Below are 25,506 nucleotides of genomic sequence, written 5' to 3'. Positions count from 1 at the left end.
GAGACCAAGAAAACGATAATACAACAATAAATACTATAGGAAAATACACCTCAAAGTCGGTATTTTAATTCCAAAACACGGTCAGAATTTTTTTCTCTCATTATGCACTGCATGCTGCAGGATTTTTTTTATATAGTGCACACTGACCACACAGACCCATTCTCTCACATGTGGGCCTACCAGCTTTCTCCTGCTTGATTTGAAACCACTAGAATTATTGAGTATATATACGTCCAAAACACTGGCTCGTAAGACATATATATACATGGTCAAAACAGTCAAAGGGTTAAATGTCACAAGTATTTCGTATGCGGTTGGTAGCTGACATTTAAAGCACTCCAGATTGATTATTATTAATTATTGCTATTATTATTATCATTGGCGGCATCTTTATCAGCAACGGTTCCCAATCCTTGCCTCACAATACTGTGAATGCCAGTCCCCTTCTTAAATTATCAAACCAGCCATGGCTGGCTTTAAACACTTCACTCTCTTGGGTCATTCCTGCCTTGTTTTTCAAAAGATCGGCATGCATCGGTTTTGCCTTTTCGCAAATCATTGCTTCTGATATGCTCTCGTTGGCACACTGTTTTTTTATTATCCAGATCAGAAGCAATTTTTCAACATGCTCTAATGTCCCTGATCTTTGTTTGGTAATCGATTTCACCCCCTTTGCAATGTTAGCCAATTTAATAACATCTTTGCTTTTCACAGTCGTAGATACCATTGTTCTCGGCAGCCAAGTCCCGGATACGCATGCCACCTTCATACTTTTCAACAATCACTTTTTTCACCTCCATGGTGATCCTAACCATTTTCTTTGTTGCTTGGCTCTTCTCATTAAATTTCTTAAAACTTATGGTTAATGAATTTACTAAAAATTTATGTGAAAAAACACAAAATCACCTGAAAATTCACAGAGTTATAGCATGATTTGTTCACTGAATGGTAGCAGTGGGCATACTGATGCTAGTGGGCAGTCGTGGCTTTGTCTTGAGAGGTGAACAAGGGTAGCGCGCGGTGTCGTGACTCATTTTCACCCATACAAGTACGTACTAGCACACAAGTCATATTCCAAACAAAGGTCGTATTCAAAGCAAAAATTTTCATGTCCAAACAGGACGTATACCAAATTGGACTTATTCCAAAGTGGACATATACCCAGGTACCACTGTACTCTCTTATAAAGTTCCTCAGTATTGTGTGAGTTTTTGTAAATTCAGTTTTGAAAGTCATCCAAAACTGAATAGCATATAATGTAAAGCCTTTCCATGTGGTGTTAAATTTTGGATGAAATGTTTGTCACATTTACAAAAATAATTGCTCTGTATGGAGGAGCTTTATCATAAAAATTAAAATTTAAAACTTTCAAACACAAAAGAAACAAATATTCGTATAGAGTCTGCACCAGACAGTGTGTGTAAGAGTAAATGTTTACAAGTCATCTGTATTTTCTAATTTGTCTCTGTTCACAGCCTCAGCCACATAACAGCAGTTACCCTGCGTCTCCTCAGAAGCCAGATACCTACACACCACTGGCAGCACTCTCCACCATGCAACCAGTGATGAGTCCTGGCGGTACCCCTCATCACCACCACCACCATCACCACCACCATCACCAGCCCCATCCTCCTCCACCTCCACCACTCCATCAAGCCCCTCCACCTCCACCACTCCATCAAGCTCCTCCACCTCATCATCAAGCTCCTGCACCTCACCATCAGCCTCCTCCACCTCACCATCAACCTCCTCCACCTCACCATCAGCCTCCTCCACCTCACCATCAGACTCCACCTCACCATCAACCTCCTCCTCCCCCTCATCATCAACCTCCCCAACAGCACCATCCACCTGCACCTGCACCACCTCCTCCATCTCAACCACATCATCCACCTCCACATCAACATCCTCCTCCATCTCACCATCCTCCCCAGCATCCACCTTCACATAACTATCCTCAACCCCATCACCATCACCCACACCATCAACCATATCCTGCTCCACCCCCAACCAATCACCCTCATGGTGCCCCAGCTCCACCAGGGCATCACTGCGGGTATCGTCCATCAACCTTAACACCTCCCAATGGAAATACCCCAACTGGCAATCCTTCACAAGGAAATCCACCCACACCAGGACCTCCTATGGCTGGTTCCAACTATCCTAGCCACTCCTCACCTGGGTATTTACCTCCCAGTCACGTGGCCGCACCGGCTCACGCTACCCATCCACCGCATCATTCACCAAAGCAACTTGGTTCTCCAAATCACGTTTCTCCAAGCTTGAAGAGTCCTACCATGAATACTGGGACCCACCCACCTCCGAGCTCACCTCGGGCCGCACCTGCTCCTGGGCAGATTGAACGCCATCACTCCGCTTTCACTGCTCCGGCTCCCTCGACTCACTCGCCTGCAGCATCTACTCCAGCAGGTTGGTGCATTTATAAATGTTATTGCAAAGTGAGTGATGGTTTCAGTATGACACCTGCAGCTTTAAGCTTGAGTGATTTTGCTTTTTTTGTGGGGAGAAAGGGCAAGCTTCAAGTCCCTCTAAAAAACATTTTTTCCTGAATATTTATTTATACTTTCTAATCTCCCAGATGCAGTTGACTTTAGCATGAAGTATGGGATTAAGAATGTTACAGGTGCACTTTAGGTAACTCTCCCTATGGAAACCAGTCAGTGAATGTCAGTTTCAGCAAGCTACTGCCAACCAGTAGTAGCAACTTAATAATTTCAAACCAAAGCGCAGTATACGAGAATATATTGCTTTTGATAAATATGCTGTACCATAAAAAAAATATTGCTTAAAAGAAAAATGGGCACCTTTGTGCATTTACACACACATCTTCAAAGGAATGCACAATGGAGCTCGGGTATTTCCTTTTCATTATTTTCTCATTGTTGTGGTTTCATAATTTATAAGAGGAAAATTTTATAATTTATAAAAGGAAAAATGGCACAATAATAGGGGGAAATTTATTATTTAAATTAAAAGCCAAGATAAAAGTCTGAGTTAGTTAAAAGATAATGGAAGCCTCATTTACAATGCTGAAATGTACACCTGTATATTTATTAATCTTTAATTTGGTATTGTATACAAATCACATAATGGATATCCTTTGCTTTGCTGGATAAAATATTTCATCCAGTACAGCATGTTTTCAAATTTTGTTTTCAAATAATGTGAAATTACTTGACAATCTCTTTAATGTAAAATTGGCCAGAATTCCTAAAATAGAAAAATAAATTTACACAGTACTTTACAGTATAATTATTGTCCATGTATGTATATACATATATCTTTCTTCTTTCAACAAACCGGCCGTATCCCACCGAGGCGGGGTGGCCCAAGTTTCTCCTTCTACATTTAGTAATATATACAGGAGAAGGGGTTACTAGCCCCTTGCTCCCGGCATTTTAGTCGCCTCTTACGACACGCATGGCTTACAGAGGAAGAATTCTGTTCCACTTCCCCATGGAGATAAGAGGAAATAAACAAGAACAAGAACTAGAAAGAAAATAGAAGAAAACCCAGAGGGGTATATATGTATATATATGCTTGTACATGTATGTGTAGCGTGACCTAAGTGTAAGTAAAAGTAGCAAGACGTACCTGAAACCTTGCATGTTCATGAAACAGAAAAAAGGACACCAGCAATCCTACCATCATGTAAAACAATTACAGGCTTTCGTTTTATACTCACTTGGCAGGACAGTAGTACCTCCCTGGGTGGTTGCTGTCTACCAGCCTACTACCTAGAATATACATACACACCTACCATCCGACGTATGACCTGCTCGACTTACGACCACTCGACTTGCGACCATGTTTTTTATGCCAAATTTCTGGGAAATAAACAACTATTTGTGTTGTACACAGTGTTTATCCTAAACCTTACAGTATAAAATACAGTACTAACAACATAAAAAGTAAAGTAAAACATGAAATACCAAAATAAAACAATAAAATAAAAGTCATTACAAAAATGTTTTGTTGATATTCAGTAGTAAAGTTTGACTTACGACCATTTCGACTTACGACCGGTTTCTCGAAACCGAACTCGATCGTAAGTTGGATGGTAGGTGTATATGCAGTAATAACAAATGAGCGATAAAAAATGCAAAATAACCACAGAGGGAGTTGAATGATAACTCTAGACCTTTCATGTTGCAATGAACACATCACCAGGAGCTTGCAGTGTTGCAGAAATGAGTAGGAAGTCCAAGCAGATTTGTTCAGGGAAACGACTATCTGGATAGTCATTTCCCCAAATGAATCTGCTTGGACTTCCTACTTTTTTCTGCAACATTGCAAGCTCCTGGTGATGTGTTGATTGCAACACAAAATGCCTAGAGCATTCATTCAACTCCTCCTGTGGTTATTTTGCATGGGTACACACACACACACACACACACACACACACACACACACACACACACACACACACACACACACACACACACACACACACACACACACACACACACACACACACACACACACACACACACACACACACACACACACACACACACACACACACACACACACACACACACACACACACACACACACACACACAGCTTTAACTCCTTCAGGGTCCAAGGCCCAAATCTGAAGTGGTGCCCCAGTGTCCAAGAATTTTCAAAAAAAAAAATTTGTTATTTTTTCTTATGAAATGGTAGAGAATCTTTTTGTGAAGGTAATAAAACAAAAAGTACGAAATTTGATGGAAAATTTACGAAATTATGCTCACGAATTTTGATGTGTCAGTGATATTTACGAATCGGCGATTTTGCCGACTTTGACTCCCATTTTAGGCCAATTACATTATTCCAGTCAACCAAATTCTTGCTATTTCACTAGTATTACTTCTATTCTATCGATTGAGCACAAGAAATCGCCAAGTCAACTGTTTCAACTACAAATTAAAGTGATCGGAAATTGTTAATTTGGCCAATTTAACACAAAGTTCAAAATATTCCAATTTCAAAATAGGGTCCAGAATAAACAATGTAGGTATTCCTGGAACTAAACTAACATTTCCTCTGTTCATTAGTTACGTTTTGAAGCTTTACAAATAAATTCCATTTTGATTTTTTATTCACATAATGAATTATTATTCACACCAAAAAATAGAAGATTTACTGTTATGCAATACTGTAATAATTGTATAAATATCATCACCATATTTGTGAATGCATATTAGACCCACCAGCTGGCGTGTATTAGACGTGTGAGGTCGTTTGTTTACTCTTGAATATCGGCAAAAATTTAACATTTCTGCTACTTTGAGCTCAGTTTCAAGCCATTTCCAGTTCAAGAGTAAACAAATGATCCCACCACGTAGGCTGTTATTACGTATAATCGTAGATATGTGGAGAGAACCCGCAGCCGTTACCTGTCTCCTTGGTTACACTCGTAAAACTGACTAGCCGGCTGGCCAGTACCCCGTAGTGGGTCTTTTGAAAATAGTGTCAGCTCAGCACAGACCGTGACTCAAGACGGTTGGTCGTTGAGTCAACGGACAGGTTACTGGTAACTGGTTACTACTACTGAGACTGGTAACTGGTTACTACTACTGAGAATTTATCATGTGGGAGTTCGATACGTGGATTAGGGTAGAAATACTCACGTAGGCTGTTATTACTTATAATTGCTGTTATGTGGAGGGAGCCCGCAGCCGTTACCTGTCTCCTTGGTTACACTCGTAAAACTGACTAGCCGGCTGGCCAGTACCCCGTAGTGGGTCTTTTGAAAATAGTGTCAGCTCAGCACAGACCGTGACTCAAGACGGTTGGTCGTTGAGTCAACGGACAGGTTACTGGTAACTGGTTATTACTACTTAGACTGGTAACTGGTTACTACTACTGAGACCACACGTCTAATACACACCAGCTGGTGGGTCTAATATACGTTCACAAATGTGGTGATATTATTTATACAATTATTACAGTATTGAATAAAAAATCAAAATGGAATTCATTTGTAAAGCCTGAAAACGTAACTAATGAACAGAGGAAATGTTAGTTTAGTTCCAGGAATGCCTGCATTGTTTATTCTGGACCCTATTTTGAAATTAGAATATTTTGAACTTTGCATTAAATTGGCCAAATTACCGTTCCGATCACTTTATTTTGTAGTTGAAACAGTTGACTTGGCAATTTCTTGTACTCAGTCGATAGAATAGAAGTAATACTAGTGAAATAGCTAAGAATTTGGTCGACTGGAGTAATATAATTGGCCTAAAATGGGAGCCAAAGTCGGCAAAATTGCCAATGCGTAAATATCACTGGCACATCAAAATTCACAAGAGCATAATTTCCTCAATTTTCCATCAAATTTCGTACTTTTTGTTATATTATCTTCAAAAAAAGATTCTCTACCATTTCATAAGAAAAAATACATAACAAAATTATTTTTTTAAAATTCTTGGACACTGGTGTGCACTTTGAAATTTGGCCTTTGGATCCTGAAAGGGTTAATTTGTCAAGACTGAAAAGCAATTAAATTTTACATTCCTTACATTATTGAGGTCATTGCTTGTTGACCTAGAAATGTATGGGGAACCTGAATAAACATAAGACAGGCAGTTCCTATAGCTCACCTGCCAACGTCATTAGCACTATCATATACTGGTGGTTATAAGAAAGGATTTCCTACTAAATAAATATGCCAGGGCTAATACTTTTCATAATATGAGTGCAAACTTTTCCCAGAAAGTATGAAACAATAATCAAAATAATGAAAAAATAAACTCAGGTTATTACCATGCCCTGTTATTATTGTCGGGTTTTAGGGCTGGTGTGGACCAAGGGTCACCATATCCATCTCACTTCTGTTGATATTGTTGGATTCAAGCAGTGGCGGCTTGTCAAAAAATAGAATGGGGGACTCTGCATGACTGCACACCTCATAGAACAGCATAATATACATTATTAAAATAATAAGTTTCAAAATTAAAATTTAATAATGATAAGAGTTCACATATACGTACCCATAGAGGTTGTCACAGTCCTGCTGGTGGAGATGTGGCTAGCTGGGATGATGATGTTACAACTATTTGAAAATAAAATCTGAGCGTCAATTTTTTGATGTCACAAAATGGTTCATAACTTTTTCATTAAAAGCTTTCATTTCTGTTATCATTATGGTTTCAGTCGATATCATTGCTAGAGCAGTCAAGCTTTCATTTGCCATTGTACTGCACAAAAAAGTTCTGATTCTTTTCAAGGTTGAAAAACATCTTCCTGCTTCTGCTGTTGTCATTGGAGTTTGATTGCAGATGATTGTCATTTTTCATCTCTAGCAAGTCAGTAAGTTTTTCCAATTTGCACAGATTTTTTCTTGAATACAGTATGGATAGTTCAGTTCTCAATTTATTTTTTTCAGTCATGGGATAGGCTGCAACTGCTTGCTCATGTGCATCAATAGGGAAGTTGTCAGTATATGTTGAAAAATTACTCACTAGTAGTAACTGGCTAGCTTCCAGATGATTCGTGAAACTGAATCTTTTTCTACACTGCAATAAAATTATGTCACTAACCTCTTCTGCAGCGACTGCTTTATCTGTATTAAATTTTCTTCTCTTTGGTTCAGAAGGCATTGTGGAAGCATCACATTCATCTCTTAATTTCTGAACTGAAGAGGCAAAAGCTGTTAAAGAGACATTAGCCTTAACTGCATTAATATTTCTAGACTGAAGCTCAGAAAACATGATGTCAACATGAGGCATCACTTTGGAAAAAAATTCCAACCAAAACTCAAATTTAAGATCACTCAAATTCACGATGCCTGCTGCTGCAGATCCAGTATCTCTTGAGTTAGATGCTTCTAGAATAGTGCAACACTCAATCAGTGCATCTTTCATCTTCTGCACAGCATTAACTGTTCTGCTCTTGAAATTCCAACATTTTTCAGAAGGCCTTGGAATTCGACTGCCCGCAGTATTCTCCAATGCTGTCATTCTTTGCAGAGATTTTGAAAAAATGCTAGTATTCTTGACAAGCTTTAAAAAATACTCAAACATTAGTATTCTGAGATGTCGCCTGCTGAAGAATCAAGTTCAGTTGGTGCACATAACAGTGTATAAAGTGAGCATTGGTATACACTTCTCTTACTTTAGTTTGCACACCTTTGTTGACACCACTTAACACAGCTACACCATCGTAAGTTTGAGCAGTGAGCTTATGCGGTAGATCACCAATTAAAATCTGCAGCTCTTTTAACTAAACACTTGGCAATACTTCTGCTGTTTGATTGGTTACACTAAAAAATCTCCAGAATCCCTCAACAGGTTTGCCTTGTAGCTTGTACCTTAGAATAATCACCATTTGTGTTTTGTCATAAATATCTGTTGTTTCATCACACATAACTGCCAGGTATTCAGCATTCTTCACTTCTTCCTTGATTTTGTTTTTGCAAATTTCTAGCATAGCTTCTAAAAGTTCATTTCGTATTGATTTTAATGTTCCTTTAAACACTGTAGCATTACGTATATGAGCATTTAAACTAGAGTCCAAACTACAGGCAAAATCAACTAGGCCTCAAAATACATCTGGATTTTTGGAGCTCGAGGTTTCATCATGTCCTCTGAGAGGGAGTTCAAATTTGCCACAGAATTTTACGCAGTTTATAATTTTGGACAATACATTTCTGTTTTTTCAACCTCTTCATTGTGTTTCGCTATCAGAATCTTGTATGCTGTATCAATTTGAGCTGCAATGTTCACTTTACAGAGCATTGACAAATCAGTAACGTTATTTATATGCTTGGTTGACTGTTTATGTTTCACTACTTTTTGTGGTGAATGCCTCGAGTCACTCACGTCACTTTTTGTCCATGAAGTCTCCACCAAATAGTAAGCATGGAAAACAATAAAGTGTTCTTTTCATCACAGCCACAAAGCCATTCACTTTTCTGGTAAACACTGACGCTAAACTGGCGCGTATATTCTTTGCTCCTGCTTGTACTTTTTTGTAGAATGGATAAAACTGGTGTATGTCGTCCTTTTTCTTTTATATTTACTTTGTCACTTAAAATCAACTGCGAAAAGTTAATACAGTGGGCCCCCGGCATTCGATGGCATCGGTATACGTTAAATCCGGTATTCAATACATTTTAACTCAAAAATTTTGCCTCGCCACTCGTTAAAAAAACCCGCCACATGCGATTCGTCCAGGACGCGTGTTTACAAGCCAGCCAGTGTGCTCGCATCTAAGCATACATTCGGTACATTCCATATTATCACAGTGATTTTGGTGCTTGTTTCTGCAAAATAAGTCACCATGGGCCCCAAGAAAGCTTCTAATGCCAACCCTGTGGTAAAAAGGGTGAGAATTAGTATGGAAATTAAGAAAGATTTTGAAGGGTTTGGGGCTAACCCTGAGAAGCCTATGCCAGTTGTGGAATCCATTGTGCCTACTTCAAAAATTAAGGAAATGTGTGCAAAGAGGGTTGAACTGCAAACCTTTATGGATGAAAATCACCCTAACACAGCTATTGCAAGCCATGCTGATGACTATTACAATGACATTGCTGTGGCCCATTTTAGACAAATCGTAAAGGAACGGGAGGTACAGAGCTCTATGGACAGATTTGTTGTGCGACAGAGGTCCAGTGACTCTCAAGCTGGTCCTAGTGGCATTAAAAGAAGAAGGGAAGTAACCCCGGAAAAGGACTTGCTACCTCAAGTCCTAATGGAAGGGGATTCCCCTTCTAAACATTAACAACTTCAACACTCTCCCCTCCTCCCATCCCATCAATCATCACCAGAACTTCATTAAAGGTAAGTGTCATGTATTCTATTGTTAGTAGAGTACTACTAATTGTGCGTGTCTTCTTCAGTTTGTGTGCAATAAACTTGATATTTCATGTGGTAAAACTTTTTTTTTCATAGTACCTTTGGGTGTCTTGCACAGATTAATTTGATTTCCATTATTTCTTATGGGGAAAATTAATTCGCCTTCCGATAATTTTGGCATACGATGAGCTCTCAGGAATGGATTAATATCGTATACTGGGGGTCCACTGTACTTTGTAAATATTTAACTGAGTTTGCTCTAGTTTCCACTGCCATCGTTTATCAAATGGTAATTAAATTTAACGCTATTGAAAAGAATTTAAATGGCCACCAACACCAATACTGGCCATGTGTTACAACGTGCATACTCACAACGTAAACAGACTGACTACAACTGGGTGTGTGCTGCATTGAATGCAGCTCCTCGCTGCCAGATGTAACGCCGGTAATACCTATACTATCGTACCGCATTTAACTTCTATTTTTAATCATTTTTTATCTCACTTCAACAACAACAAAAAAAACTTCACTTATAAATACAGTAGGGCCCCACTTATATGGCAGGTTAGGTTCCAGGCTACTGCCGGAAAGCAGACTTTGCCAGAAAGCAGAACTCCATTTTTTCATTTATAAATGCATATAATGCCAGATAACAAGTTTAAACTGACATATTAAGTTAGCAGTAGAACTAGGCATTAAAAAGTAAAATATGCACACAGTCCACTCATTATTTACCTCAAAATATTTGTAGTCTTAATGTAGGGCAAAAGGTGAGTAGTATTTACTGTAAGAAGTCAGGTGTGGTAGCCCTCCTGGCCACCCCTCCCACACATACTATAATATGATGCTTAAAGCTCCCTAGAGCAATAAAATGCAAATACAGTACACTCATTACTTACCTTAAAATATTTGTAGTCTTAATGGTCTTAATGTAGGGTGAGAGGTGAAAAGTATTTATTTGTAGAAAGTTGTGTGGGACATATGGCATCCTGCCTGGCCACTCCCACCTACTACGACATTAAGCTCCCTAGAGCAATAAAATGCATATATAGTACACTCATTAATTGCCTTAAAATATTTATAGTCTTAATGTAGGGTGAGAGGTGGGTTTTATTTGTAGGAAGTTAGATTGGGAAGTATGGGTAGCCAGGAAGGGCAGCCCTCCCAGCTCCACCCCACCCACACGTAATGTAAACAAACCAGACGAACGCATCTGGTTTTCGTCACTTTACATTGTGCACAAGTTGTCTCCACGTTGATGCAGTAAAATAAATAAAGAGAAACACTCCCATTCTCATTTAGCACCATTTTTAAAAGAAATGACACCCTGAGTGAAGGCATACTAAAGGAATAATTTTCTAGTTACCCCCAGTAATATTATAGTGTACACATTTTCTCTGATGTTGGACTACAAGTCGCCTGGCTACCACAAGTCCTACAAGTTGCCTGGCTACCACAAGTCCTACAAGTCACCTGGCTACCACAAGTCCTACAAGTCGCCTGGCTACCACAAGTCCTACAAGTCACCTGGCTACATCTCATATTTGTTAATTTATTCTGCTATAAGGTGTATTTAGATGGATTAAGCAAAATGTCTATATTAACATTTTATACGATATTTAATGCGCCTCAGAGTGATTGTTATTGTGTTATTATTATTATCATTATTAATATGTTGTCTTCAAGACTAATAAGACACTCTTAGTGATTTTAATGTGTACCTGCACACCAGTACAGTGTGTGAATTTACTTAGGTACAGGTACACATAATTATAATTATCAGTTATAATAATAATGTAGGTATGTAGTCTGCCTGGGCTACATACCTACACCTACCTACATAGCTATATGGCCCAGAGCCATATTATTACCATCAACATACCGTGTTCACTGAGTTTAATTATTTCTATCAACTACCTTTATGTGCCATCATAAACAAAGGGAGAAGTAATGAATAATTCATGCCGAGAATTGTAAACAAAAGCGTTATGTATTAAGGGGAGTGACGTAATGTTTTCCCTCCACCCGGCTACCACACCTCCATAGTATGTATACAAACATAAAATGTTTATATACAGGTACCATCTGACTTACGACCAAGCTTGGTTCTAACCAACCGGCCGTAAGTCAAAATGGACATAAGTCAAACCTTACTGCTGAATATCAGCATCACACTTTTCTAATGATTTTATTTTATTGTTTTATTTTAATATTTAATTTTTTACTTTACTTTTTATGCTGTTAGTACTGTGTTTTATACCGTAAGGTTTAGGATAAACACTGTGTACAACACAAACAGTTGTTTATTTCCCAGAAATTTGGCATAAAAATCATGGTCGTAAGTTGAGTGGTCGTATGTTGAGGAGGTCGTAAGTCGGATGGTAGGTGTACTATGTAACATGTTTTATATATAATATTGCAGAAAATATTGTAGATGGATTAATGAAAATGTCTGTATTACATAAAATAAGACATTTAATGTGCCCAAGAATGATTATTATTACATAATAGATATGTGCTCACGGAGAATGTAAACAAACTGGGTGGTGCATGCCGCATTTGAAAGGCCGTTCACCGTATTGAAAGTTTTGGTCATAATTTGAAATTGCTGTATTAGCGGAACATCGTAAGGCAAAACACCATGAAGCGGGGCCCTGCTGTACATTGAAAACAACTTACAACAGATTTTTCTTGTAATATATTTGTCAGCTGCAAATTATTTTAGCGTAAGGTTGATGAAGTCATACGTCTGGCAGTGAGCATCTGAGGAGACTGCAGCTCTGCAGCTCCTTGGACGAGCCACCACTGGATTTAAGAATTGGTATGGGCCAAGGGTCACTATCCATCTCATTGCTGTTGATATTGTTGGATGTAAGAGGTGGCATATGCCAAGGGTCATTCTGTCTTTCTCATTGCTGTTGATATTGTTGGATTTGAGGGTTGGTATGGACCAAGGGTCACTGTATCCATCTCATTGCTGTTGATATTGTTGCTTTTAAGGGTTGTGATTTACCAAGGGTAACTGTATCCATCTCACTGCTTTGACGTGTTGGGTTTAACCCTTTTGTGGGTCGGTCTTGTAGTACTAAGGCTTTGAAGCCAGGGTCGGTCCCGTAGTTCTGTCCCATGAGCTCAGCTCACTCAGATAAACTGTGAGTGGTAAATTTGGGCCTAGAGATGAGAGAATGGGTCTATGTGGTAGATGTGCACCATATAAAAAAAAATCCTGCGGCAAGCAGTGCATAATGGGGAAAAACTGTGACCATGTGACTATAAAAAACATGACAGAATTCTGTAACAGATGGGAAAATAAAAACCTGGGTCAGATGGTGCTATTGCCCTTGGTACAAATGCTATCCTGGTAGACAGTAACTGTAAGAATAGAGAAATAAATGATGATGGCCTGGAGGGGGACAGGAGCTCTAGTGGAGAAAAAGGTGTAGACAAGGACGTACAAAAACCAATGTTACATACTAGCAATACCACGGGAGATAGTGCACAAGGGGATGTCTCAAGCAATAGTGAAGATAAATTACCAGAAATAACTGATGAAGTCTCCATTTTTAGCACTAGTGCTGAAGATAGAAATGAGACAAAAAAACATGTATCAGTAGGGAATACAATCACAAAAAACCAAGGCAAACTGAAACCAGGCCTGTGCAAATTTTATGCACTTAGTATCTGCAGGCATGGAATATCTGGAAAAACAGATGGGGCATGCAGCTTTGGTCACCCCAGAAAATGCCCTGCCCATATGACAGGAAAATGCAGCCTCCCTTCCTGTAAGCTTTTCCACCCTGAAATGTGTCACTCTTCAGTTCAGGAAAGACAGTGCTACAAAGAGCTGGCAAGAAATGACAGAAATTGTGCACCAACTCCAGTCAATTCTGGAGTGGAATCACAGTTGATGGCCTCCACTTCAAAACAACAGATATTAGTGCCAGGGAAAAAAAAGCCCCCCTCCCCCATACCACCAATCCGACGACATTCATCTTTGCAAATATACAGGGTCTAAAGCCAGCAACAAAAAAACAAAATACCTTTCATCCGTGGACTGCTTAAAGAGTCAGATGCAATGCTCGTAGTTTTCACAGAGACCCACATAAAGGATCACTTGGACAATGAAATATGAATCCCGGGTTACAACCTATACAGATGTGACAGAGTGAACAGGCAAAAGGAAGGGTTGGCCTGTATATCACTGAGTCACTTATATGCTCAGAACTGCTAAATGCCTCAAATGGTGTACAGTAGGGCCCCGCTTTATGGTGTTCTCCTAATACAGTCATTTCAAATTATGACCTAAACCCTGTATACGGCTCCCCCAACCTGACTTTCTAATACGATCACTGCACCCCACCCTGTTTGTTTACATTCTCCATGAGCTCCGTAAGCACCACATCTCTCCATTGTGACTGGAAACTCCAAAATTTCAAGTGTTTTTAAAAGTTATTTCATATTTTATATATACTACTCTAATAACTATACTTATGTATACCTGTACCTAAATAAACTTACACACTGTGCTGGTGTGCAGGTACACATTAAAATCAGTAAGAGTGTCTTATGTCTCAAGATGCCATATTAGTAATGATAATAATACTCAATAATCATTGAGTCTCATTAAATGTCGTATGTATTATGTTAATATACACATTTTCATTAATCTATGTGTGATATTTTTTCAAAATTATATAATAAACATGATACATAACATATAAAGATGATAAATACACTCCACAGTAGAATAAATAAACATAAATACGAGACGGACGACTTATACGAGTGATGCTATATTAGTAATGAAAATAATAATCACCGAATCTCATTAAATGTTGTATATTATGTTAAGACAGTGGATCCCTGACCTACGATATTAATCTGTTCCTGAGAGCCCATCCTAAGACGAAATGATTGTTGGTTGAATTAATTTTCCCCATAAGAAATAATGGAAAGCAAATTAATCCATGCAAGACACCCAAAAGTATGAAAAAAAATTTACCACATGAAATATACATTTTCCTACACACAAAAAGAGGGATACATGCGCAATAGTAGAGTAGTACATGCATAATATATATTGTGCATGTACTACTCTACTAAATGAAGAATAAATGACATTTACCTTTATTGAAGAGGCAGCAATGACTGATGAGACACTGTGTCCTGGGAGTGCCTTTTTCTCCTGAGTAATGTAGGTTCTGTTTGGCATTTTCTTCCAGAACAGGCCTTATCACACTGTGTATGCCACTACAATTCTTAAATCTCTCAGACCAACCTTTGCTGGCCTTAAATTCACTAATATGAGCACTAGTTCCAGGCATTTTTTCCTGTTCACCTGGGTGTTAGTTGACTGGTGTGGGTCGCATCCTGGGAGACAAGATTAAGGACCCCAGTGGAAATAAGTTAGACAGTCCTTGATGACACACTGACTTTCTTGGGTTATCCTGGCTAACCCTCTGGGGTTTATTGTTTCTCGGTATTCTCGATAAGCCACACCAACAACTGTGCTACAGCAGCAGCAGCAGCTGACCGTGGTGCAGCAGCAGCTGACCATGGTGCAGCAGCAGCTGACCATGGTGCAGCAGCAGCTGACAGTGGTACAGCAGCAGCAGCAGCTAATGGTGCTACAGCAGCAGCAGCAGCTGACCGTGGTATGATAGTACAGTGGACCCCCACCTTACGATCAGCTCCCAATGCGACCAATTATGTAAGTGTATTTATGTAAGTGCTTTTGTACGTGTATTTTTGAGGGTCTGAAACGGACTAATCTAATTCGCAATATTCCTTATGGGAACAAATTCATTCGATAACGGCACCTGAACATACTTCTGGAATTAAATTATATCGTAAGGCGGGGGCCCACTGTATTTCGATAGTACAGTGGACCCCCGCATAGCGACCTTAATCCGTGCAAGAGGGCTGGCTGTTATGCGAAATGTTCGCTATGTGAATGAATTTTCCCCATAAGAAATAATGGAAATAAAATTAATCCGTGCAAGACACCCAAAAGTATGAAAAAAAATTTTTTTTACCACAAAAAAATGTTAATTTTAGTACACACAAACTGAAAAAGGCATGCACAATTACATGACACTTACTTTTATTGAAGATCTGGTGATGATTGATGGGATGGGAGGAGGGGAGAGAGAGTGTTAGTGTTTAGAAGGGGAATCCCCTTCCATTAAGACTTGAGGAGGCAAGTCCTTTTCAGTTAGGTAATCTTTCACATTGGGGGCAAATGCATGGTGTAACCAGTTATAGAAAAATTCCCTAGTGACCCATGCCTTACTGTTTGCCCTCCACAGCACACACAAATTATCCTTGAGGACATTCTTTTGCCTGAACGCTCTGGGAGTTTCAGAGTGATACACTAATAAAGGCTTAACTTTGCAATCACCACTAGCATTGGCACACATCAACAAAGTAAGCCTGTCTTTCATAGGCTTATGTCCTGGGAGTGCCTTTTCCTCCTGAGTAATGTAGGTCCTGCTTGGCATTTTCTTCCAGAACAGGCCTGTTTCATCACAATTAAACACTTGTTCAGGTTTCAGTCCTTCAGTTTCTATGTACTCCTTGAATTCATGCACATATTTTTCAGCCGCTTTGTGGTCCGAACTGGCAGCCTCACCATGCCGTATCACACTATGTATGCCACTACGCTTCTTAAATCTCTCAAACCAACCTTTGCTGGCCTTAAATTCACTCACATCATCACTAGTTGCAGGCCTTTTTTTAATTAAATCCTCATGCAACTTCCTAGCCTTTTCACATATGATCACTTGAGAGACGCTATCTCCTGCTAGCTGTTTTTCATTTATCCACACCAATAAGAGTCTCTCAACATCTTCCATCACTTGCGATCTTTGTTTCGAAAACACAGTTAAACCTTTGGCAAGAACAGCTTCCTTGATTGCCGTTTTCTTGCCCACAATAGAAGAGATGGTTGATTTGGGTTTCTTGTACAACCTGACCAGGTCAGTGATACGCACTCCACTTTCATACTTATCAATGATCTCTTTCTTCATTTCAATAGGAATCCTAACCCTTATTGCTGTAGGGTTGGAACTAGAAGCTTTCTTGGGGCCCATGGTCACTTATTTTCCAGAAACAGCACCGAAAACACTGTAATAATACGAAATATTCCGAGTGTATGCTTGGATGTTACCGCGGAGGCTGGCTGGTAAACAATGGCACAGGCGGCACATGTGAGGCTGGCTGAGGGCGCACATTGGACACGTCTCGGACGAAGGCCGCTGAGCGGGTTTTTGTCCACTATGCGGGGCAAAATTTTAGCGATCAAAGCGTCCGCTATGCGGATTGTCCGCTATGCAAGGCGTCCGTTATGCGGGGGTCCACTGTATTTCTCACCCTTTTTACCAAGGGTTGGCACTAGAAGCTTTCTTTGGGCTCATGGTGGCTTATTTAGCAGTTAGAAACACTAAAAACACTGGAATAATACAAAATATTCCGAATGTATGCGTGGGAGCGACTGCTCTGGTTTGTAAACATTGGCACACTAACTGAACACAGGCCAGCTGAGGTGCACTCAGGCGGACAGACATGTGGACACGTACCGGACGAATGCTGTAGGTCGAGTTTTTCAACGTATGTCGGGGTCAAATTTTTACACTAAAAAGCATTGTAGGTCGGTTTTAACATAGGTTGGGGACATCGTATGTCGGGGGTCCACTGTATACACATTTTTATTAATGCAGCTATGATATTTTTTTCAAAATTATATGATAAACATAATACATAACATATAAAGATGATAAATACACCCTACAATGCTAAAAGCCTATCAGTACTTAACTACAACATCAGGTCCTTAAGCAAACACTATGATGACCTCCTGGCACTCCTTGAATCACTAAAGACACTCTTCTCCTGCATTATTCTTACTGAGACCTGGCTTAAGCAGGACACAATAGATATCTACCCTCTACCAGGATACACAGCAATTCACAACTGCAGACCAAACCAAGTTGGGAGTGGTATTGCAATCTATTACTCTAACCAATTATCTTGTATTAGCACCACTTGCTTTAGTGATGAATATGGGGAATATATTTTTGCTAATTTTACTGTAAAAAACCTTAAGACACCTATAACAATCGGTGCCATTTACCGGATACCGCACACAAACATCCCAAATTTCAGTGAGAAATTAAAGTCACTAATAACAAACAGACAAATGAATAAGCACCACCTTCTCTTAGCTGGAGACTTCAACATCAACCTTGGCTTACTAGATGATCAGCCTGTAACTGATTTCATCAACAATATGAACAACACACTTCTCATACCAACAATAACTAAACCAACCAGGCTCACTGAGACAAGTGCAACCATAATAGACCACATATGGACCAATATACTAGCCCCCCTTAAATCAGGGATAATCACAGATAGCACTACAGACTACTACCCTACCTTCCTCCTGACAAACATTAATAAACCACCACTTGAATACAACAAAGTCTCATTTAGACTCCATGACGAGGCCTCAATAAGGAAGTTCACAACTGACCTAGAGATTGTTGACTGGCCTACAGAATTCTCCAAGGCCAATTGTATTGATGACTGGACAGACATTTTTCTTAACAAATTACTTAGACTATACAACAAACATTGTCCTATAAAAACGAAACAGATCACAAACAAACGGCTTGGTTGCCCATGGCTAACCAGCACCATTCTGAAATCCATTGACAAGAAACACCAATATGAAAAGCAATATAGACAGGGCTTAATACACAAAGATATTCTTAAACACTATTCATCAGTTCTCACCAAAGTAATAAAGAAAGCCAAACAACTATACTACTCCAGTAGATTCACAGACACTAGAGGAGATATAAAAAAGACCTGGAAAACACTCTCTCAGATTCTAGGGACCCACAAACTGAAAAAAAAACAAGAATATTGTCCTAACTAAACCTAATGAAACACCACTACATCCCACTGACACAGCTAACAAGATAAACGACTTCTTCTCAACCATAGGATCTAATCTCGCCAATAAAATCCCACATACTAATGCCCATGCCGGGGACTACCTAGATGGGAATTTCCCAAATTCCTTCTATCTTGCACCAACTGAGCCCTCGGAAGTCACCGAGATTATAAAGTCACTTAAAAACAACTCAGGGAATCTGTCTAATGTCCCACCATTACTGTACAAGCGAGCGGCCCATATCCTTTCGCATGCTATTTCATTACTTTTTAACAAGTCACTAGAAACTAGCACCTTCCCGAAACTACTCAAGATGGCAAGGGTTACACCAATACATAAAGGTGGTGACCCTACAGACTTAAACAACTATAGGCCAATATCAAACTTACCATTGCTATCCAAAATCTTTGAGAAACTCGTGCACAGGAGACTACTATATTCATTTATAACAGCACAAAACATACTCAACCCCTGCCAATTTGGATTTAGGAAAAATAAAAGCACTGATGATGCAATCATAAAAATGCTAGATCTGCTTTATACAGCATTGGAAAATAAGGAATATCTCGACTAGGAATTTTTATTGACCTAAGAAAAGCTTTTGACAGTAGACCACGACATCCTACTCCACAAACTTGACCATTACGGTATAAGAGGCCATGCGCTTGCTTATTTCAAATCTTACCTTACTAATAGGTATCAGTATGTTACCATTAAAGACACAGCATCAACAACACGGCCACTTGATACTGGAGTTCCGCAGGGAAGTGTCCTTGGTCCCCTGCTCTTCCTCATATACATCAGTGATCTTCCAAACGTATCCCAACACCTGAAACCCATTCTCTTTGCTGACGACACGACTTATGTCATCTCTCACCCTAATCTTGCCACCCTCAACACCATTGTTAACGAGGAGCTGATCAAAATATCGACTTGGATGACAGCCAATAAACTTACGCTTAACACTGACAAAACCTACTATATTATGTTTGGTAGCAGAGCAGGAGATGCACAAATTAACATTAAGATCGACAACACTCTAATTACCAGACATAATGAGGGCAAATTCCTAGGCCTATACCTTGACAACAACCTGAATTTCAGCACCCATATCCAACACATAACCAAAAAAGTATCCAAAACAGTTGGGATCCTCTCCAAGATACGATACTACGTGCTGCAAAATGCCCTTCTCACACTATACCACTCACTTATTTATCCATACCTCACCTATGCTATTTGTGCTTGGGGATCAACTGCAGCAACACACCTAAAGCCAATAATAACCCAACAAAAAGCTGCAGTAAGAATAATCACTAACTCCCATCCCTGGCAACACACCTTCCCCCCACTCTTCATAGATCTAAACTTACTCCCTGTTCAGTACATCCACACTTACTACTGTGCAATCTACATCTACAGGACCTTAAACTCCAATATCAATCTTGACCTAAAACGCTTTCTTGATAGTTGTGACAGAACCCACAGGCATAACACCAGACACAAACATCTCTACGACATTCCCCATGTCCGACTAAACCTTTACAAAAATTCAATGTATGTCAAAGGCCCTAAAATCTGGAACACCCTACCTGAGAACTCTAGAACTGCAGACACATTCATCACCTTCAAAACTACCATTAGAAAACATCTTATCTCCCTGATAAACCCCATCAACTAACTACACGAATACCACCTGGTTGTTCACACTTACACTCACTCACCCATTTGACCATAAACAGAAATATTAATCTCAATCTTAAAATAATGAATCCTATGATACTCCAATACTGAAACTATGTACTGTGCCAAAACAAAAGCATTCACATTGCTAAACTCACAAACTAGTATTTAGTCACTTAGCCATAATACCAACTTACCTCATAATTTGTAATATTTTAAAATAAAGAATTAAACTAAGTCTGCCCGAAATGCCTAGCCATGCTAGGCGTTCTAGTGGTACACTCTGTAATCATTATTTAACTACATGTAAACCACACAACAACCAAATTCTGTAAATTCAACATTGTAATCTTTATAGAGAATAAACTTTGAATTTGAATTTGAATTACAGTATAATAAATAAACATAAATATGAGATGTGGGAGCCAGACAACTTGTACAAGTGATGGCAAGAATAACATTTTCTCTAGTCCAACATAAGAGAAAATGTGTTACTGGGGGTAACTGTAGAATATTACTCCTTTCGTATGGCTTCACTCAGAGCGTCATTTCTTCTAAAAAATGGTGTTACATGAGAATGGGAATGTTTCTCTTTATTTATTCTACCGTATCAATGTAGAGACAACTTGTACACAATGTAACTTATACACAAACCAGACACTTTCTTTGTTTACATAACTCACGTTCGCCTGGTTTGTTTACGAGTCTGTCTGTCTGTCTGTCTGTCTGTCTCTCTCTGTCTCTCTCTCTCTCTGTCTCTCTCTCTCTCTGTCTCTCTCTCTCTCTGTCTCTCTCTGTCTCTCTCTCTCTCTGTCTCTCTCTCTCTCTGTCTCTCTCTCTGTCTCTCTCTCTCTCTGTCTCTCTCTCTCTCTGTCTCTCTCTCTCTCTGTCTCTCTCTCTCTCTCTCTCTCTCTCTCTCTCTCTCTCTCTCTCTCTCTGTCTCTGTCTCTGTCTCTGTCTCTGTCTCTGTCTCTCTCTGTCTCTCTGTCTCTCTCTCTCTCTCTCTTTTACACAGGGTTTGACAATGTTAAGGATCCCTAGCTTTATTGACAAGCTATTTACAGGTTAAGGATTCCTAACTTTATTGGCAAGCTAAGAGCTGTTACCTACATCAGCTCATTTGAAAGCATTTTTATTGTTATGAGACATACAAGTAGGGAACAGGATGAAGTTGGAGCCATCTGTGGGCCAGCATTTTCATGTGATCAACTGACTTTATCTCGTTGACATCATTATGCTGTACGGATATGTTCCATACTCGAGTCATCCTGGGTATATATGATCTCAGATGGAGTGATGTTCTGGAGAAGGGTACAGCCAGAGTGAAGTTGCTGCTTTCTGCCCGTCTTGTGGCATAAAAGCTTGTTTCACGCTGTCCTCGAAGTGGATCCAAGTGTGGTACTTGACAATATTGGCCTTGTACATAACAGTAAGGCCACCCACATCCCTCCTATGTTGAAGGCTCTGCTGAAATGACAGATCTATCTAGGATCGGTCCAGGCGAGAGATGAGACGTCTTGCTCTGTTCTCTACTCTGTCAAGCAGTCGCAGATGAGAGGGGGGGCAGGCAAACCAAGAAAGTGGAGCATACTCAAGGTGTGAGCGTACTTGTGCCTCGTACAGAATCTTGCAACCCCTACTGTCAAGCAGATGCGAGATACGGCGAAGTGCTGTAAGCTTCCTGGCTGCCTTGTTTGCAAGATTTACAACATGGTTCTTCATGGTTAGTTTGGAGTCAAATTTCACCCCAAGGATATCAACTTCTCCAGGTGCCAACATCTTCCCATTCATCCTTACTACTGCACCAGCATTGCCATCATGGTGCCTAGAGACGATTATCATTTGCGTTTTCTCAGGTGCAGATGTTACTTGCCATCTATTTCCCCAAGCTGATATAACTCTCAGCTGGTGATTGATGTAGCTTAGAGCAGCTGGCATTTCTTGCTGAATGTCAGTGTACAGTCGTCCGCATATGCATGTGATTCTGGGATGAAATGAAGAAGGTCATTGAAGTAGACATTCCATGACAATGGTCCCAGTATGCTTCCTTGTGGAACACTTGCCCCAATATGATGTCTTGCTGATTCCATTCCATTGAGAACTACACTTAGAGATCTACCATGAAGGTAATCACTGAGGAGAGACATAATGTAGAGCCTGCAATTGCCACACCCGGTTGAAAGTGCCAGCAATGTCCAGTGCTACTACACAGCTGACTTTGGATTCATCCAGTGACTGGTGCCACTTAGTGGAGAGGTTTAACAACAGATCAGCAGCAGAGTAACCTTTCCTGAAGCCATATTGACGATCACAAAGTAGTGAGTGGTAGTCAAAAAACTCTGTCATTTGTCTTGAGATTATTGTCTCAAGGATCTTACCAGTCTCTCTCTCTCTCTCTCATTTGTTTTATCTCGTTTACTCACCTCTGACCCTACATTAAGACTACAAATATTTTAAGGTAAGTAATGAGTGAACTGTATATGCATTTTATCACTCCGGGATGCTTAACCCTTTCAGGGTCCGTCCCGTAGATCTACGGCTTTACGTTCAGGGTCCAAACCGTAGATCTACGCCATGAGCTCAGCTCACTCTGATAAACTGTGAGTGGTACATTTGGGCCTAGATATGAGAGAATACATCTATGTGGTATGTGTGCACCACATAAAACAGATCCTGCAGCACACTGTGTATAATGAGAGAAAAAAAATGAAATCATGATTTTTCGATTAAAACAGCAACTTTGCAGTGTTTTTTCGTATGTTTTTTATAGTTGTATTTGCGATTTCTTGGTCTCATTTGATAGAATGGAAGACATATTACAGAAATAGAGATGATTTTGATTGGTTTTAGCACTGGAAATGGCTTGAAACTGAGCTCAAAGTAGCAGAAATGTTAAATTTTTGCCGATATTCAAGAGTAAACAAACGACCTCACACGTCTAATACACATCAGCTGGTGGGTCTAATATACATTCACAAATATGGTGATGATATTTATACAATTATTACAGTATTGCATAACAGTAAATCTTCTATTTTTTGGTGTGAATAAAAATTCATTATGTGAATAAAAAATCAAAATGGAATTTATTTGTAAAGCCTCAAAACATAACTAATGAACAGAGGAAATGTTAGTTTAGTGCCAGGAATGCCTACATTGTTCATTCTGGACCCTATTTTGAAATTGGAATATTTTGAACTTTGTGTTAAATTGGCCAAATTAACAATTTCCGATCACTTTATTTTGTAGTTGAAACAGTTGACTTGGCGATTTCTTGTGCTCAATCGATAGAATAGAAGTAATACTAGTGAAATAGCTAAGAATTTGGTTGACTGGAGTAATGTAATTGGCCTAAAATGGGAGTCAAAGTCGGCAAAATCGCCGATTCGTAAATATCGCTGACACATCAAAATTCACGAGAGCATAATTTCGTCAATTTTCCACCAAATTTCATACTTTTTGTTTTATTACTTTCACAAAAAGATTCTCTACGATTTTATAACAAAAAATAACAAATTTTTTTTTTGAAAATTCTTGGACACTGGTGCGTGACTCCAGATTTGGGCCTTGGACCCTGAAAGGGTTAAATGTTATAGAATATTATGTGTGGATGGGGTGGCCTGGTATGGTAGTCCGGCTGGCTACCATACATACCACACTTAATTTCTTACAATAAATACTACTTGTCTCACCCTAGATTAAGACTACAAATATTTTAAGGTAAATAATGAGTGTACTATATGTGTATTTTACTTTTTTATTGTTTTTTAATGCCTAGTTCTACTGCTAACCCCAGTGGAAATAAGTCACACAGTCTGACTTTTTTGGGTTATCCTAGGTACTTTACACATATGCTGCTATGTATGATAATCTATGTAACTGCATTTGTGTATATCTGAATAAACTTACTTACCTACTAACTTAATACAGTGGTCCCTCATTTATCATCGTTAATCCGTTCCTGGAAGTGAAACGATTATCAAAATAGACGATTTTCGAATCAATTTTCCCCATAAGAAATAATATAAATACAATTACAGTAATCCGTTCCTGACATCCAGAAGTATTAAAACAAAAAATTTTTTACATGAAATATGGATGTAGTACATAAACAATACAATGGGACATAACGAATGAAACATTAACAGCATGACACTTACCTTTATTGGCGATTCTTCTTAGTGTATGGAAGACTGGAGGAGGAGAGAGATTGGATTAGTTACTGTTTGGAAGGTGAATCCCCTTCCATCAACACCTCAGGTACCAAGTGCTTTTCTGGGGTTACTTCTCTTCTCTGTTTCTTAATGCCACTAGGACCAGCTTGAGAGTCAATGGAGTCCTGTCTCGCAAAAAAACTGTCCAGAGAGCTCTGTTTCTGGCATCTCTTTAAAACTTCCCTAAAATGGGCCAAGACTCTGTCACTGTACAAGTTGCCGATATGGCTTGCAACATCCTTCTCAGGGTGATGTTTCTCCATAAATCTTTCCATCCTACCCCACATTTCAAAAATCTCCTTAATTTCTGAAGACTCACCTTCTTCCATCTCTCTTCCTCCTCCTCTGCAGCAAGATTCTGAGCTGTGATCTGCTGCTTTTCCTGCTGAAGCTCTTGCAGCTCCTCGTTGGTTAGCTCTTTGTTGTGATCCTCCACCAGGATTAAAGATGTTTAGTGAGTTAACGGGCCATTTGCGAGCCAATGTTTAGACGAAATAACGGGACTACAATATTTCCGAAATGGATGACTTTCAGGCCGGACGATTATTGAGGGACCACTGTATGACAGTTTCAAAATAGGGTCCAGAATGAACAATGCAGACATTCCTGGCTCTAAAATAACATTTTCTTTGCTCATCAGTCATGTCTCCAGGCCTCTCTGATATTACTCTTGCTTTCTATTTTGAATTTTTATTCAAACAAAAAATAGAAGATTTACTGTTATGTAGAATACTGCAATAATGTAATAATTGTACAAATAATGTCAACCCATTCATGGCTGCATATTAGAATGGCTACTTGGACATTTATTGGAAAATGACATCATTTGTTTACTTTTGAACATC

General features: G+C 39.3%; 1 protein-coding gene across 10 annotated transcripts in view; it reads left to right on the top strand.

Moving 5' to 3' along the window:
* LOC128699669 (serine-rich adhesin for platelets-like) overlaps positions 1–25,506 on the top strand; it is a 1,564,428-nt gene that overhangs the window by 1,435,124 nt on the left and 103,798 nt on the right. For all 10 annotated transcript variants that reach the window (XM_070099420.1, XM_070099418.1, XM_070099410.1 and 7 more), the window contains one exon: positions 1,476–2,430. In XM_070099420.1, coding sequence (XP_069955521.1) covers positions 1,476–2,430 — 955 coding nt within the window. The remainder of the gene's footprint in view (positions 1–1,475; positions 2,431–25,506) is intronic.

This window comes from Cherax quadricarinatus, chromosome 67 (genome assembly GCF_038502225.1).
Source record: "Cherax quadricarinatus isolate ZL_2023a chromosome 67, ASM3850222v1, whole genome shotgun sequence".
NCBI lineage: Eukaryota > Metazoa > Arthropoda > Malacostraca > Decapoda > Parastacidae > Cherax > Cherax quadricarinatus.
This window is presented reverse-complemented; position numbering and strand designations above follow the sequence as displayed.